Source organism: Sycon ciliatum, chromosome 2 (assembly GCF_964019385.1).
Source record: "Sycon ciliatum chromosome 2, ocSycCili1.1, whole genome shotgun sequence".
NCBI classification, from domain to species: domain Eukaryota; kingdom Metazoa; phylum Porifera; class Calcarea; order Leucosolenida; family Sycettidae; genus Sycon; species Sycon ciliatum.
The window spans coordinates 11,337,361-11,355,554 of NC_088644.1; the positions used below are offsets into that span (position 1 = coordinate 11,337,361).

General features: G+C 47.2%; 1 protein-coding gene and 1 long non-coding RNA gene across 2 annotated transcripts; both read right to left on the bottom strand.

Annotated features, from left to right (window-relative positions):
- Window positions 1–147: 147 nt before the first annotated feature.
- On the bottom strand, window positions 148–9,800 carry LOC135808680 (uncharacterized). The gene is made up of 2 exons (XM_065321902.1): window positions 8,606–9,800; window positions 148–1,384 (listed from the first exon to the last, which is right to left on the bottom strand). Exons 1-2 carry the CDS (start codon window positions 9,389–9,391, stop codon window positions 950–952), a joined length of 1,221 nt encoding a protein of 406 aa, XP_065177974.1. The 5' UTR covers window positions 9,392–9,800; the 3' UTR covers window positions 148–949.
- On the bottom strand, window positions 3,552–8,592 carry LOC135808681 (uncharacterized). The gene is made up of 2 exons (XR_010552105.1): window positions 7,558–8,592; window positions 3,552–4,184 (listed from the first exon to the last, which is right to left on the bottom strand). It is a non-coding gene; the product is annotated as an uncharacterized LOC135808681 (long non-coding RNA).
- Window positions 9,801–18,194: the final 8,394 nt, after the last annotated feature.

The window sequence follows — 18,194 nt, forward strand, 5'->3', positions numbered from 1 at the left end:
TGCGGCAGTTATGCCCGCGACAGAAAACAATGGAGTAACATCTGCTCAACCATGTAGTCTCAGAAAACCAACACCGCCGGCCGTGGCGTTCTTAGCTTTTGAGGCCCGACATTCTCAGGCTCCACGTTCTTCAGCTCGTGACTCCACTGTACGCCAGTATATTTTATGATAATTTTTTAATTATTTTAAATCACAGACACGACAATACTCGACATGGTTACGTCAGGTGTGAAGGCCATTGCACACAAAACCATTAGGCGATGAACTTAGTAGAGCAGCAAAAGCATGGATTTCAGACAAAAGCTTGAGGCTTGAGAGACAGCTTTGGTGGTTCCGGTAACAAAAAAAGATCACCTTTCAAATACATTCCTTACAAGTACACCAGCACCAGCAACATAATGTAGCATCACATGAAACATAGAACGTACACTAGGTCATTTCATGAAGCAAAGCATTGGTCATGATTGTTGACATGTATATTAAAATAAAGCTTGTCTTTCATGAGCACTATACCGTCACCATAATTATCACACGATTATTCGTATCATAAATAGAGAATACAGAATGTGGTTGGAACACCATAGAGCAAACAGTTGATACGGTCTGGCAGGAGGCTGGTTCGTGATACAAGGCAACATCCACTCAGCTTCACCAGAAACTTCTTTGTTCTGGGCTGAAGTAGGTATATACTTGCATTTGTTTCACAAGATGACCCGAACAGTGTACCCAACACTCACAACACCGAAGCCACCACCACCACAAATATGAGCAGTTTTAGTGGTGCCCCAGCGATGTGGAGATCGTCAGCCGAGAACTCAAGAAGTCGGTATTGCACGCACACACTCACACCCTCCCCACTCACACACATGCACACACAACTGAGTACGCGCGCACACACACACACACATGCACGCACGCACGCACACAGTCTTGAACTAGAAGACTGACCTCATGAACTTCTGCTCTTGTCCTCTAAATTGTAATCTTGGGGTTTCTTCATAGCATTGTATGGATTATCTGCACGCCATGCCAGGACTTGCTCGCGGACTTTCTTCCTCAGATATTCACACTGGTTCTTAGGCTGAATCTTATCAAGATCAAGAAGATACTTCTCTTCAAACGGATGCTCTGCAACCGGCTCGTCATCAGGATCATGGTAGTCGGAGAAGTATGGATGAGCCAATGCGGCACCGACATTAATTCTAGATCCAGTATCGATCACAAAGATCTTTTCCAGAAGGTCAATAACTCGCTCGTCGGCATCCTCCAGGCCATGGATGTTGGACACCTTGGTGCGCTCATAGCGCGGCAAGCCCTCGAAAAAACGTTGGGCGGCCGGTAGAGCCAACTTGTCAATAAATTCCTGATCTGGTATACCGATAAGCTACAAATCGAAACAGCACGCAAGAGGAACAGGAGGATAAGCAGGAGGAATCATGACATCATGACAAGGGTGATGACAAAACAGTCTTACATACACAATGACCCATCCACTGTTTCTCCTTTCGCAGACCAGAGGAATGTCCGAGTGTCAAACCACAATGGATTGGAGACCAGTGAAATGTCAGAGGAATCCAGAGCACACATGCTATGTGCCACCAGGAGTACATGAAACTCAGAGTACTAGAGTGTGCAGCTTGTGACTTCAGGATTCTGCATGGGGGAATGGGTGTCTGTCAAGGCGTAATCAGTCCTGAGTTACATCATAGAGGTGGGAAGTGGTGGGAAGTGCGTGCAACTGAGCTCCAAGTGTGCAGGAGTGCGTGCAACTGAGCTCCAAGTGTGCAGGAGTGCGTGCAACTGAGCTCCAAGTGTGCAGGAGTGCGTGCAACTGAGCTCCAAGTGTGCAGGAGTGCGTGCAACAGAGCTCCAAGTGTGCAGGAACTGAGCTGCAAGTGTGCAGGAGGAGATCTGCTTGAATCCCACTTGTACGTGCTACATCACTAAACATGATGTAATCCAGGAAGTTTCGCGGTGACAGCAACCCATTCGAGCCGCACACGTGGGTTTCGTGTACTCTTGATACTACATCACAGTCAGGCCGGAGTCATGACAACGCTGACTTTCGTATGGATCCAGGTAGTTTTGTTCACAGTTGGGCGACACCCCCCCCCCCCCCCTGTACTGATAGGACAGGCTTCTCCCTCCACCCGGCCCTGGACCCAATGCTGGGCCCCTCTCTAATCTGGCACTTGTTTATCCGGTACCCTTGCAAACCAGCACACGTTCTGACGAAAAGGATTTTTCAGTTCATTTTCTATGCCTAAAGGGAACTCCACGAAAAAAAAGAAAATTTGATAGCCTGTAGAGTTTCGGGCGCTGAGTCGAATGGTCTTGGTCCGAAGCCTCTACGACGAAGCGTTCTTGAGATATTTCAATTTTAGCCCCGCCCTCATACCAATGTATGTGTGACGTCATTGTGGCATGGTGCGAAAATACTTGGATGACGAAAGTCACTTCAGAAAGTAGTTTGCCAAGTCGCCTGAGCCGCTGTGATGCCAAATTGTTGTGTTGTTGGTTGTGCCAGTATCACATCATCCTCCTGGGGTTAGTTTTCTCAGATTCCCAAAGGATGGAGACCTGGCAAAGCGCCGAGATGTTGCAATGCGTCGTGAAAATTTCAAGCCTATTTTCGCAGCACGAGCTATGTTTGCTCGCTGCATTTATGATCCAGAGGGACGTGAGAGCTGAGTTTTGACGAGTACGCCGTCCAGGAAAGCCCTCCTCAGTGTACCAGTGCCCTCCGAATCGTGAGCCTCCAGCAAAGCGAACTCAACATGCTGCAACTGAGAAAGCAGGGCGAGATACGTTCCATCAGGATCAGAAGAGTGCATCACCCCATCAACTCCGACTGCAGCTAGATGATGAACGATATTACCCCAGTAACTTTGCGCATACATGTACCAGTACTCAAACTGTGCACATCTGTCATCAACTGGGACGCAAACAGACAGACCCCCAGCAAGTACGAACGTTACAGAACTGTTTGCTTGCGATGTGCAGGCAGCATGCACGACGAACTGTCTCACCAATCCTGCCAAACTGAACCAGTGTAAGTTGGTTGCGTGGATATGTCTCTATTTATAACAGCTACCCTACTTTTAGGCATGGTTGCATGAATATCATATCACTCAGAGCAGTTGTTAGAAGTCTGGACAGCCTAGGAATAGTGCAAGTAAGGTGAAACAAAAGTTTATTACACTCCGAGTTCCACGCTTGCGGGATCACCAGGCCAAAAATTCTAATTTCGAACAAGGAATGGGTTCTTGTTGTATGCGAAAGAAAAGTAGGTGAAGACCTATTGTGCAAGGAATACAGTGGGAACTACACATACTATACACATGCACTCACACCTTCACCCACATGCATGCGTACGTGTGCACACACACAAACACAACAACACACACACATACGCACCCACATACTCAAACTCACTCGCACGCACGCTAGCCTAAGGATAGTACATATGCTGTAGTAGTGGTGTACTTAGTGAAATGACTATGTGTACATCTAATGACGCTGCCACTCCACGCCAGAAGACAACAAACATCTGCTGGACATTTTTGCTCCCTTCTCTTATGGGCAACACAGGGAATGAAACGAACAATGTAATTGAGAACAAGAGTCGTCCTGTACGGTGAAGTTGCCATTTTCTCATACAGCAGAATATTGTCTAAGCAAGTGTGTTTTCTCCACATTCTTTTTGCCATGCAGGTATATAACAGTGTCATGCCAAACTACATTCTCAAACGCATTCGTTTCTTAATTCTGGGGATGATTGGACACGCACATCTCGCAGCTCTTGACGACGTCAATGTCAACCGTCGCCACAGCACAACCAAAAAGACCGCGATAGGAAGGTATAACATCTAGTTCTCAAAGCATAAAGAAGACTGTGGCCAAATAGAAAATTATACGACAGAAAGAGCTACGAGTATGTTGACAAGCTCATGTGTGAGGTGGTAGCGGTTGCAAATGGCAACCTCGATGTTCCTGCCTTGGAGAAGCGCGTTTCCCTGCCAAATTCCAGGTGGAAGCCTCCTGAGAAGGCTGAGGTGGTGCAGGATTAGGATATCTTTGCCTGATGGTATTCACAACGCAGGCTGGAAGACGACAACGAACGTGCTTGCCCAATTTGCCGTGTACATAGTGTGTACTGCCTGTGTGCCGCATTGCGTAGAGATCTACACAAACACAGAATGTCATATGGAATGTGTATGATGAGTGCTTGTACATATACCACATTGCTGTACCGTAATAATTATTCCCGTAGCTATGCAGAAGACGTTACTTCAGTAACGTCTGGTGCTAGCCAGGGTCCACACAGCTTTAATTAGGTGTTTGTTTGTGTGTTTGTGTCACGCCTGGCGCTATCCCGTATCTGTCCCGTACCGTACCGTACCATCAAACACAGCTGGCCACATACAGCTGGCCGCACTATTCAAATAGGGCTTTCAAACGCAAGATCATAACGTGAAGCAACTTGGAAGAATGAGTATGAATGCGAAGTGTATGGGGAATGCATGTAGGGCGATAGTGCGGGTTCGAATCCCAGGTAATGCCTGAAAAAAAATCGGAAAATTGACAAATTTATAACATCCCTATTCTTTTTTTGCCGTCATCAAGGCGGTAGATGGTGTCGTATTACCCTCGACCGTACCTGTCCCGTACCGTACCTTACAATCAAAGACGGCTGGCCACAATGCATATTCAAATAGGGCTTTCAAATACAAGATCATAACGTGAAGCAACTTGGAAGAATTAGTCTGTATGCGAAGTGTATCGGGGGATGCATGCAGGGCGATAGTGCGGGTTCGAATCCCAGGTTATGTCTAAAAACAAAAAGTAGAAATTTATAAGAATTTATAACATCCCTATGCGTTTTTTGTCTAGGTCATCAAGGCAAAAAAGCATAGCGTAGGGACCCGAGCTTCCAAGCTCTCTCGTTTATATAGTCAAATACTCATTTACTCTACGAGGTGATTTGTAATAATTTTACATGAAAGTAAAAAAGGCTATCATTCCGTTGCCCTGGCGAGTTTTGAAGTGTGCATGGTCTCATTTTGTCACTCTGTATGTCCTCTATCCATATATGAACTTCTTGATCGCACAACACAAACATGAGAGACACAGCGTGGGGTTGCTTTGCATGCATTTTTTCACCCAGAAAAAGTGTGTACAAAATTTTACAAGTCAGTAAAATAGGGTCTAACATCAACAAATATGACCTAAATGTGTCAATAAGCTTGCAATGGGAAATCAAGATACATCTGAAGCAAGTCACATGCAGAGAAAGCAGATTGGTTTTGCAGGTTGCTCAACATATTGGTTTCTCACGGTACGTCGTCAACTCCGGTTCAAACGGTAGGTAATCTTTGACCGCCTACCGGCATTGTAGAGCATGAGCACGCAGACCTTATCTTGCTGCTCCATTCTTTCAACTTGCTATTCATCGTCATGTGTGAAACAACCACACTAATCAAACATACCAGCCATGATGCGTTCCAGCCGTCCCACGACAGTGTGCCCTCGTGCATCTGAACGACAGAGCACTTAACCAGCACCTACTGACAGTGTCGGAGCTTCCATACTCTCCAAGACAAGTGCAGTGACTCCTTCACCTGATTCATATACTTCTGTGTTGGAAGAAGACTGCAGACCACCCTCAATGGGTGCTCCGCCGTCAACACCCAACATACATTCATGCCACATCATTTCTGCATTTGCTATTTGCCGTCGTGAATCTCTACCAGCACGTCTAAGGTAGCAAGCTCAGTTTCATACGTAGATCTACTGACCAGCTAATTATTTAACCTGTACGCCATAAGCATCAGCAGCTTCGAACTTGGATTTGAATCACCTCAAGTTCATGACGGGTGAGTGAAATACACCTACTGTCAAAATTGCAGTTTCTGACCATCACCTTTTTGGCTAATCTCTTCTTCAGCCCTGCTACTCTTGACGGTGTGGCAGACTCAATACCGGCCTCGGGGACCAGCCTAGGGTTTCCACCTGCCGTAGAATATGCTCTCTGGCTCTTGGACGTCCTTCAAGTATCCATTGAGGGATATTTTACCTCATTGACCACAAATTCACGAATTTCGATCCATGATTGATAACTCACAAGGCCGTGGAAGAAAACAATTCCGCAAAACGCTGCTGATGCTTACAAACTACAATACAATGGCAACTCATTTGTCTGTCGAACTAACAAAAACAATTCATGGAAGAATGCAATCGCCCTCAACAATGCTATTTTACTCGATTTGTAAAATAATATGCCATGTAAATTTTTTACAAATCACCTCGTACATATGCGCTGTATTGCACCTACCGGTACCTACCTGCACTTTCAGTGCACGCGCCATACTAATTTAGTGCCCACTGGTACAAAGATGGAGGGTCTTGTAGAATTTCCCATAATTGCTGATTTCAAATTGAATTCCAATGATCTGGGGGATGAATACTGATTAGGACGTGTTCGATTACCTACTAGTACAGAGATGTCTTGGTCAGAAAGTACAGATGTCTTGCTCTCCTGCCAGAATTTGTGCATTGTTTTGGTGTACGCTTTCTTGACCCCACGCTTGTACGTTGCATGACATGGTATACTAGAGAACGAGTTTATTGACAAAGTCTATCGCTTGAAACGATAAAGTATGGGTTCGGGTGTTTATGAGCACCCATGGTGCTCATAAACTGTGTGCAGTGCTCTTTTCACCAACAGAACACTACCATACTTTGCAGATCTTGTACCAATCCAAGGGAAAATGACAAAGACAAATTTGTTTGAGTCATGCATGAAAACTTGTGATAACTACTAGCACTATAGTACAACGTTGTTCGTGCTATGCCTGACAACAATAAGTTACACACAAAACATTACGCGCATCGATCCTCACAAGACAAGTCAAGACATACTCGGAGCAAAGAGAAATTTGCTTGTGTCATGCATGAAACTTGTGATAACTACCAGTACAATGGGCGCTTTCGATTACACGTTTATACCATTCTGGAACTGGGTTTTTTAAATTCTGGAATGACCAGAATGAGCGGATTCCGGCCTTGTAAACGAACGACTGGAATTCACAACGAATTTTATTCATGTCATGTCACAAACAAAATCGATGAATCGTAAAAAGCGTTCACGTACACCCTCGCGCGCACGTGGGCCCAGCATCGCACACGCCGGCTAGGGAGGCTCTTCGAGCGCTTGAGTCATGACCAGACCGGTAACACACCGACTGTGCAATTCTGGCGCCAGAATTAGAGAAATTCCGCCCTCTCTTCAGAATTGACGGATTCGACGGAATTGGATAAAATCAATTCTAACGACAGAATTTGTCACTTTTTGTGTAATCGAACTGTGCATCAACAATAACTAATTCTAGAATTGACCCAAATGCGTGTAATCGAAAGCGCCCAATATCAATGTCTTTCTTGTGCGACGCCTACTGTAGTGCACCTGACAACAATAAATTTCCCCCCAAAATAAAGTGTATCATGCTGATACGCGATCCTCACAAGCCAAGTCAAGGCAAACAAATTGAGGCTTACCTGATGTCAGACTCTTCTGTCACTGGCATTGGCGGCTTCTGCATGTCGAGATAACCTCGAAGAGCAGTGGTGGGCACAGCCAAATGCAAGGATACGATCTCGTAATCTGCGAGGTCCGCTACGCAAGAAGCCCTGGGCAGTCTTCTCGACAGCGACGGCAACATCCTACCACCAAAATCATTCCCGCGGGCTGGGCATGGCTATACACTTTTGTCCACGCTCGCACCAGTCGGAGTCCTAAACGAATCGAGATTCTGGTGGCCAAGCTACTCGTCTTCTGTCGGACGCAGCTGCTGAAGCATCTTCTTCCTCAACATTTGTTACACGCAATGGCAGCTCCTCAGCAGAGTATCTGGGCTCCCAGCCCCAACCATACGCGGCGGTGGGCTGTTGGTCGTCTTCACTGGCCTCAGCAACGCTGCCTTCATTGCTGGGGACAGAGGATTGTTCGGAATCGCTCATCTTCCCTTGAAATACCAACTAAAATTAGTGCTTGGAGATTGGCGAAGAGAAACGATAATGCCACAATGACGCTGGCAGCCAGTGATGACTTAGCCAAATGGCTGCATGACGTCAGGGCGCGGCCCCCGTTTTTGCAATTTCAAAGTGAAATATCTCAAGAACGCTTCGTCGTAGAGGCTTCGGACCAAGACCATTCGACTCAGCGCCCGAAACTCTACAGGCTATCAAATTTTCATTTTTTCTTGGAGTTCCCCTTTAATCCGGCACTTGAATTCCAGCTCCGGCAGCGATTTTCTGCAACAAATCGCTCAAATTGTACATATTTTATTATTATAATCCAGCAGTTGTACATGCACCCTTGTTTATCCAGCAGAAAATGCCGTTGCAAAAGTTGCCGGGTTAGAGAGGGACGACTGCACCAGAAAAAGTCACACCAGCATGCAACAAGAGGGCCTACCCACAAATAGTGACAGTCTATACGTTGCTATGGTCAGAGTGGATCTGAATATTTTACCCTGAAGTCGTTTTTTTGTTGACTCCCGACGCCATCACTCTCAAGCCTTTTTGCAGCCCTGTTCCAACTTACCTGCAGGTTCTTTTTGAGTTGGTCGATGTGATCGTGGCCCGGAAAGAGCGGCTGGCGCGTTATCATCTCTGCTATTATGCACCCCACGCTCCACACATCGGATGTGTGGTTGTAGTGCGTCCAGTTTGCCAGGATCTCGGGTGCGCGGTACCAGCGAGTCGACACATAGCCGGTCATCGAGTCGGAGTCGGCAAGACGCGCCAGGCCAAAGTCAATGATCTTGGCGCTACAGTCTTCCGTTATAGCAATGTTTGCCGGCTTGAGGTCTCGGTGAATTATGCCGGCTGAGTGAATGTACTTCAGGCCTCTGAAAATCTGATAGGCAATAAACTGGACGTGCGAGTTTTCCAGCTCCAGGCTCCTGGTTTTTACAATCCGATTTAAGTCAGTGCCAGCCAATTGTGTGACGATGTACAGCTCACGGAAGTTGTCTTCCGATAAGTCCGGGCTGAATACATCCACCAGCGAGATAACGTTCTCATGTCGCATGTACGTTAGCAGACTCACCTCGCGACATGTACGCTTCGCGTCCATATTGGACTGGAACGGTCTAGACAATTTTTTGATGGCCACTTCCCTGTCCGTCAGGGAGTTCAGAGCTGAGCAGACCTGCCCAAACGCACCAGCTGTGGGAAGAACTGTCAAATTCTCGTAGATGCTCGGTGTCTGCCATTTCGTCCCACTTTGCTCAATGGAATTGAATTTCGGCTCCGGAGGGTGCCCTGCTTGCGCGGCGTTCTCAGGAGATGAACTGGCCATGCTGCTATCGCTGGATGCCGACATCATAGTAGACTGCTTTCCCAAGTCCACAACAAGGTCGGAGCTGATGAAGACAGTTGCTGAGAGACAACACGCTGTAAGAGATACGAAGATTCTTCTACCAAAAGAAATGTATCACACAGGCTTTATTCCGTACACATAGCTGCTGCTGTGGATGTGGACACTGCGTCACCAGCACAGCAGCGTGCCATGATCTTCTCGTGCCAAGTAGGCTGATAATTATTCAAAACGGTGATATCTGCGGGGGTAGCGTGGAAAAAGACTCATTCAACATAATTCAAGACTGTGACCATCGGCATTATCATCGGCTGCCAGTGGACACAGTAAAGTCACACATACAATGTACAATTATGTAGGTCACAAAATCGAAACTAAAAAAGTCGAACAAGGCCAGCGAGCTCGATCGTAGACGTAGAGCTCATCACTGACATCAGCAGTGTCTGTACAATATGCAATACAGTCAACTTCGCTTATAACGACACTCGGCGGGGCATCAGAAAAATGTCCTTATTCGCGAAGTGTCGTTATACCCGAAGTCTCATTATGTGTATGACAGTTGGATGGGACTTTGCTCTGGGCATGGAAAGTCTGTCGTTATTCGCGAATTGTCGTTATATCCGTAGTCGTTATTGGCGAAGTTGAGTGTATCTATCTACTGCCGTACTGGTGACTCGTGGTGAGTACTGCACTGCACTGCACTCGTACATGGCCCGCATGGCATGGGCATGGTACTCGTAGATCTACTCAGTAGATCTACTCTAGTGCTCTTGATAGCCACTCTACTCTCTACTGTCTACATGACATGCAGTCTTCTCCACTGTATAAAAAAAGTGTACACATGTAATACTAATAGTATAGCATTGGCAACTAACTAACGCGTATACGGGCACGTGTTACTTCGATCGTGAGGCCATGAGGAATCCAGATCATCAATGCGTGCCGAGTGCGTGCACAGGCCCAACTAAACCTGTTTAGCGTGCCAACTGGGCATGGGGCGGCAGGTGAGAAATTTGTCACCCTTCTCACACGACTGCTCTCTGCGTTTGCCCGGCTTTGGCAGTGCCTGCGCCTACGAGGGAATCGCGATCAAAATGGCTATGGTAGCCCCACAACTCCTGTTACAGCAACCGTTCAAGACGCTAGAGGGGAGAGAGCACGTGGAGTGCCTGACCAGACGCCTGCAGCTAGCTATGGAATGATGGTCAGTTTGACGCCCTGCTGACTGAATGCAGAAGCGGCAGCTTGCCAGACAGTCCACCATGGCACGAGCCCGTGATGCAGAACTTTGCCAGAAGAAGATCATGCCCGACGCCGCGACGGTTTGCCGCAGCTGTACACCATGGTACACGAAGGGAAGATTGGCTCTGCACTTGACATGCTATCCAAGGATGGCCGACACGGTGTACTGAAGCTCACAGACAGCGTAGGTAACGAGTCCGTGCGTAACATCCTGTCGGACAAGCACCCCGCTGCTGAACCTCTCGATCCGGATGCTATCATTGGCGGTGAACCACCGCCCCGACCACATCCCATTGCTCTCAAGACTCAACCGAGAAGTGATCAAAAGAGTTGCCCTCCAAACTCGGGGTGCCGCAGGCCCATCTGGCATGACAGCAGCAAACTGGCACATCATGTGTTGCTCCTTTCGATCTACCTCAGATGACCTCTGTGACGCCTTGGCATCCTGTGCCAGACGGCTGGCCACAGACTGAGAATACGTAGGCCCCGCAGCCCTGGATGCGTACACCATGTACACGGCATGCAGCCTTGCAGGCTCATACCACTGGACAAAAACCCAATCGGTATTGGCGAGGTGGTCCGTCGGATCATCGGCAAGGCCATACTACTAACTATCACCAGCCTAGCGGTAGAGCGTGCAGTTGGATGTGCACAGCTATGTGGGTGCATTGACTGTCTGTGGCATCGAAGGTGCAATCCACGCAATGCACAACCACTGCCACCGTGATGACACAGAGGCCATCCTTTTCGCAGACGCCAGCAACGCGTTCAACTTACTGGCTGAACCGGGCAGTGTGCTTGCAGAATGTTCAGCACACTTGTCCGGACCTTGCTCCTGCCATCATCAACACTTATCGCTTGCCCGCACAGCTGTTTGTTGGTGGTGAGGTCTTGCTTTCGCAAGAGGGCATCACCCAGGGCGATCCACTCGCTATGCCTATGTACGCCATTGGCACTGTTCCCCTCATAGAAACGGCATCGGCCAGCAACGCCACACAGTCCTGGTACGCGGACGACTCGTCAGCTGGTGGCAAACTCGCACAGGTGAAGAACTGGTGGGATGTACTGAAAGACAAGGGTCCCCAATATGGCTACTTTACCAACGCAGCTAAATCGGTACTGCTTGTCAAGCCCCAGTTTCTGGAGGAGGCAACCCAGCTCTTTCTCGACACTCATGTTGTCATCAGGACAGACGGGTTCCGGCATCTTGGTGCAGCAATTGGAAACCCTGTTTTCTGCTAAGAGTATGTAAGCAGGAAGGTGGAGGAATGGTGCCAGCAGCTCCGGGTCCTGACCGGATATGCAACATCCCAGCCCCAAGCAGCTTATGGCGCGTTCGTCTTCAGGCTGAAGCATCGCTGGAGTTTCCTAGCCCGGACTATGGATCTCCCTGCAGACGCTTACCAGCCACTGGAAGACGTCATTTGTCAGTTCCTCATCCCAGCTCTGACAGGCAGGAATCCACCAGGAAGTTCTGAGAGAGCTATCCTTGCTCTCCCCTGTCGGCTTGGCGGGCTGGGCCTCATTGACCCTACCCTGCTCTGCAATCAGTATGGCCAGTCTGTGCAGATCACCGAATGCCTTGTTTCAAGGATCCTGGAACAACACTGGTCCATCGACGGTGTAGCGGCAGCAACCAGAAGAGCTAAATCGGACGCAAGGATGGTGACTCGCCAGCTAGAAGCAAATAACGCAGCCAGCATCTACCAACAGATTGACGCAGACTCGAAACGCATCATTGACTTGGCATCGGAGAAGGGAGCCTCCAGTTGGCTAACGTGTCGGCCCTTAAAACGCCATGGCTTCCGTCTCCACAAGACAGCCTTCCGTGATGGGCTCTGCTTGCGTTTTGGCTGGATTCCGGAGCGTATGCCGAGTCATTGTTCCTGTGCAAGGTGTTCAACATCGAGCACACCCTATCTTGTCCTCTGGGTGGATTCCCATCCATGGGACACAATGAGGTCAGGGACATCACCGCCCACATGCTACGAGGAGTTGCCTATGATGTGGCGGTGGAACCTGATCTTCAGCCGCTAACGGGTGAGCACTTTGTACACCGCACTGCCATCACTGGTGATAGTGTAGGGTCCTAGCCCTAGCACAACTCTTAAAACGCACACAAATGGCGTAAATCGATAGAGTTGTATTATTACTGTAATACTAGAGAGGTTTTGCATTCCGAATTTCGGAATGATTTTCGACTGTGCTTTTCCGAAAAAAGCACGTGCCGAAAAACGGCATTTTCAGTGTTTTGCATTCCGAAAATCTGATTCGAATTCGTTTCCAAGGGTTGCCATGCAAAACAAAATGGAGAGCGTCGAAGGGGTTTAGCAGGATCAAATCCATGTGCGCAGGTCAAGCTGCAGTTTGAAGACAAGGACGGACTGATGGTGGACCAAGTGATCCAACACTGAGCTGAAGACGAGGTTGGCGAGCTACTGTCTTGTACTGTCAGTAGGCACCATGGCAAAGGAAGATAGAGTGTGATGGAGTGTGAGAAGATTAGTCAACATGGCGAGATCAGCGAGACCAGCAAAAACCAGGAAAAATCAAAACTACATACGTGGAAAAAGTTCAAATAATCGAGAGCAGCAGAAAGCAAAAAATAATACAAACATAAAAATACACTTTTTGTATTCAAATATGCACTCCCAAACAGGAAAGAGCCAAAAATCCATTTTCGGAAAACCATGCACTTTCGCCACCACACTTCCGAAAGTTCGAAAACTTTTTCGACTGCTGCCGCCACATTCCGAAAATAATTCCGAAATTCGGAATGCAAAACCTCTCTATTGACAAAGCAATGAAAGAGAGATAGAAAGGCAACTGCCTTCGATGAAACCAAACTATCTACTGGCCTAAAGCTCTAGGTTGAAAATGTCTTGGCCAGTAAGGAAAAGGGTGTACATGTGTAGTAATAGACACCCTTAGCAAACAACGGTAACGCTATTTTTTTATGGTACTCGTACCTTGATTAGGCCTTGACGGATAAAGCGGGATTCACAGAAGCTTTTTTGCGATGCGACACGCGATGCGACAGGCGCGAAACCGGGAAAACCCCAAATCGCAGCCATGTCGCACCCCACGCAACTGCCGCAACTGGGCCATCGCAGGCCATCGCAGAAGTTGAGCTTGGCTCAACTTTTGCGATGCGATGCGATGCGACAAGCGATTTGGCGTACGATTTTGACCTTTTCTACAGCAAAGTTGTACAAAGGTTCAAGAGTTGCCTATAAATTTGTACAAGTTGTATCAAACCGCGCGAATATCATGGTGACGTAGCCAAATCAGCAAGATGTTGTCGCATCACTGACTTCTTCTGTGAATGGTATTTCGCGAGTTCGCATCGCACGCGTCCGTCGCAGATCGCGTCGCATCGCGTGTCGCATCGCAAAAAAAGCTTCTGTGAATCCCGCTTTATGCTAATATTTTCGTGAAATTATGCTTTTCGCATTGCTGAAAAAATTGCAGAATTATGCTATTTTTATGCTAAAAGTTATCATATTATGCCGCATTATGCTCACATATGCTGCTAATGTACATGTATAATGATGGTTCTGTGCAAAATAACAGGGAATATTTTTGTATAGGGCGTGGTACTGTAGTAGCAAAAGTTCAACGGGGTCTACGCACCGTCCGACCTACAATTGTAGCTACGACCGTCACTGATTGTAGTGGACTGGACTGGACATGTTATGAAGGGAGTCGTAAACCTACATGTACATGTACATGACTGTATGACTTCCTGGTGCATCTACTTGTACTTGTAGAACATGTACAACTCTATGGAATTTGATGCGAACAGGCGGATTATTCCATTATTTATGCAATTTGTATGCAATTTGCCTCGAATTATGCGATTATTCGATTTTGGTAGGAATTATGCGAAAAATTATGCTAGCATAATCCGTCAAGGCCTAACCTTGATCACCCAAATAGCGTTGAAGCTGCAGCGTATAAACGTTATGGGGGCTGATTTATCGTTGTGACCAACGGTACGTGTTTTAGCCAAATATTGCATAGTCCGTACGCATTTCACCTTGTATCGCGTATATGGTGACAAAAATGGTTGTACCTCGCGAAATCAAAGCTATTCTCATGGCAACAGCGTACTAAAAATAGCGTGCATCTTGCTAAAGGTCGAACCCAAATCACGGTATTTTCCCCCTTACGATAATACCGTTACAACATAACGTTTTTTGCTAAGGGTGTCTAATGACATAGTACAGTGACCGTGTGTATATGTCCTATATACCATGATATACAGATACGCTACGGTATAAATGCCTGGCGAAATACTAGGATGCATGATGGGATATATGCGTACAATCTGGAATCTGAACCAGAAGTAGCGTACACATTATAATTCCGGGAAATGGCCATAAAAATCAAAGTCACCGTTTATGGAAAACCCAGGAGTGCAAACGGAAAAGTTACAAGTATGGGAACTGCTAAAGTCACCACAATAGTGCGCGGTTGGACGTGGCTGCTAGTGGAGTTTGGGGAGGTAGGTTTGAGCGAGCATTCTTCGATGTTCGGGTGTTTAACCCCCTTGCACGCTCAAACCGAAACCCCGCCCGCAGGCTCCCTGGCGTCCGTCTATGCCAAGCACGAGAGAGAAATGCGCAGATGCTATGAGGATCGTGTCCTGCATGTGGAGCATGCATCGTTTGTGCCCGTCGTCCTCAGCTGCACTGGTGGGCAAGGCAAGGCTGCAGCTGCCCTCTATCGCATGATTGCTTCCCTCACTTCGGAGAAATCCAGAGAGCCTTTCTCTTCTACCCTTTGTCTTCTCCGCGCAAAGCTGAGTTTTGCTCTCATCCGTTCAACAACAGCAGCCATACGTGGTCATCGACGCCCTACTGCCATCGTCCAGCACCGCTCAGCCGACCTGGTCGTTGCGGAGTGTGAACTGGCCTGAAATGGTTCCTGAGTCATAATTATTCATTTTGTTTTCATCATTATTTTGTTTTGTTTGTATGATTTTCCGGTTTTTTTACTCGGTTTTCGTTATCAGAACACTAAGGGCGCGTTTGGTTGGTACGAACTAGAACAGGATTCACCAGAACAGCGCGTTTGGTTGGGACTGCACCTGTTCTGGGTCGGCCAGAACATGTTCTGCTTGCTCCGGCCTCGAGGCCGGAGCAGACCGAGCAGTTTCACTTTTCACAGTGAAACCTGGCGGGAACATCGATTTTGGTCCCAAATGATCACGTGCATACGCTTTTGGGTTGGACTCGTCGTACCGTACAAAGTGACCATGGTGACCCATACACATTTTGAAGAATGCACCAAGTTTGGCACATTTTTCCACAAAAATGTGCTCTGTTTCTGGAGTAGCGTTTGGTTGGCATGAGGCTGCTCCATGTGCACCAGCTGTTCGATCTTGTTCTAGATCGTACCAACCAAACGCACCCTAAATATTGCGACAGAGCTTTCGGCCATACATGTATTTTCAATTATTTGTTGCATTCCCAACTCATTATCCTTAGGCCCAAGTTAGGGGCCATCCGTAAATAAAGATATAGCCTTATAGGGCTTGAAAGTGCTACGTCACATCATAGCAACAATTTCAAAAATTCAAAACTGGATCACTTGGATCCAGTTTTTGTATGGATCCGAGCACATTTCAAGCGGTCTTACTCACAGCAAGGTGATGTAGCCAGTGAAACTGACTGATTTGACTAATGGGGGCGGGGTGACAACTGGTGGCGAAGTAAAAGTCACACATGCATACGACATGAGTGGGTTGCTATGCACCCACATACTGAGGCAATAGGGCTTGAAAGTGATGACGTCAAAAACGGCCTGGGAGTAGTAAATTGACATCAGATTTCTATTTTGGATCCACTAAGGTGTGACTTTGCTATTGCCTCAGTACGTGGGTGCATAGCAACCCACTCATGTCGTATGCAGGTGCAACTTTTACTTCGCCACCAGTTGTCACCCCGCCCCCACTAGCCAAATCAGTCAGTTTCACTGGCAACATCACCTTGCTGTGAGTGAGACCGCTTGAAATGTGCTTGGATCCATACAAAAACTGGATCCAGGTGGATCCAGTTTTCGAATTTTTCAAATTGTTGCTATGCCATTGCTATGGAGTGACGTAGCACTTTCAAGCCCTATATAATAGCAAAGTCACACCTCAGTAGATCCAAAATAGAAATCTGATGTCAACTTACTACTACTAGTAAGTTACTACTCCCTGGCCGTTTTTGACGTCATCACTTTCAAGCCCTATTTCTTATTTGCAAAAATAATTAAAAAAGTGTAACGACAGTCCGATTCCACACTACGCCGAAAGTGGCTTTGCCTTGAAGGCATAAAGTGGCTTATAAAGTGAAGCTGCATTCACACCTACAAGTGTCGATCACGGGACTTTGCTTTGAAGGTTAGACTGTGAGGCTTTCCTGTGCTTGATGTAGCAACGGCGGTAGTGGAGAGGCTCTTTGTTGGTCCAAATCCTCGAATATCACCCATTTTCGCGTGCCCAATCTTGAAATTTGACCACGCTAGCGCGCGCTATGTAGGCGGATTCCAGATGATAAGTCGAATATTTGTCAACCTCGCCAACAGGCTTTCCGGTGGCAGTTTTCGTTGTGTATGTCTCGTACAGTCCTTTCGCCTTCGTTTTCATGTTGTCGATTTTGGAATGGACGATCCACGCAGTATAGATTGCCTCCTCCCGGAGCTGTTCAGCAAACAAATTCAGTTTGATGGCGATCTCCTCCGGCGTAGCTCCTGCGAACTGTACCGCCCGGAGGTCGCCTCAAATGTCCGCTCCAAAGCTCGATCAGCTTGCTCTCAAGCTCCTGGCTAAAAATGACCCTAGGCATTGTTGACAGCTCACAACTCACCACAACTGAAAGATACGACAGGGAACACATTCGGAAAAAAATCGAAAGGCTGAAGAAGTCAGAAAGTGTCCTGAAAAGGCAAAAAGTTGCCTTGAAAGAGGGTGCTGGTGTTGCTTTGTAGACAACAAGCACTTTTCACTTTCGCGCGTTTCTCAAAGTGATCGCCATGGCAACTTGCCTGAAAAGTGCCTGAAAAATGGCTTTTTAGACAGGATTTGGTGTAGTGTGGAATCGGCCTTACGTGGCATAGTTTTACGACTCCTGATAGTAGTAAAATACCTACCCGGTACCCTGCAAGCGCAAGTCATCAAGCCATGCACGCTTTCAAGTAGGGAGTTCAGGCAAAAAAATCAAATTCAGAATTCCCAGGAAAATTCTGTTGGAAATCGAATAAGCACGTCTTTCAAGAGCACACAGAAAATTTCATGTGAAAATCTCAAAGCAAACCTGAGATACAGTCATTTCAATTGTGGTGCCAATCATCATAGAATTGTGTTGAATTGTATGTAAACGTGTATAGCACGCATGGCACAAACTGACAAACGGACCCAGGGGAAGTTGACCAGGGGACATAGTGACAAAAACAAAAAGTTCGCTGAAAAGAGCCCAAATGACAGGCCTATATGATAAGCAATAATGTACAAACATTTCTATGTACAACAACTACCTGACGGCACGTCGCCGTGTATTGTTTCCATGGCAACCCATAGCAA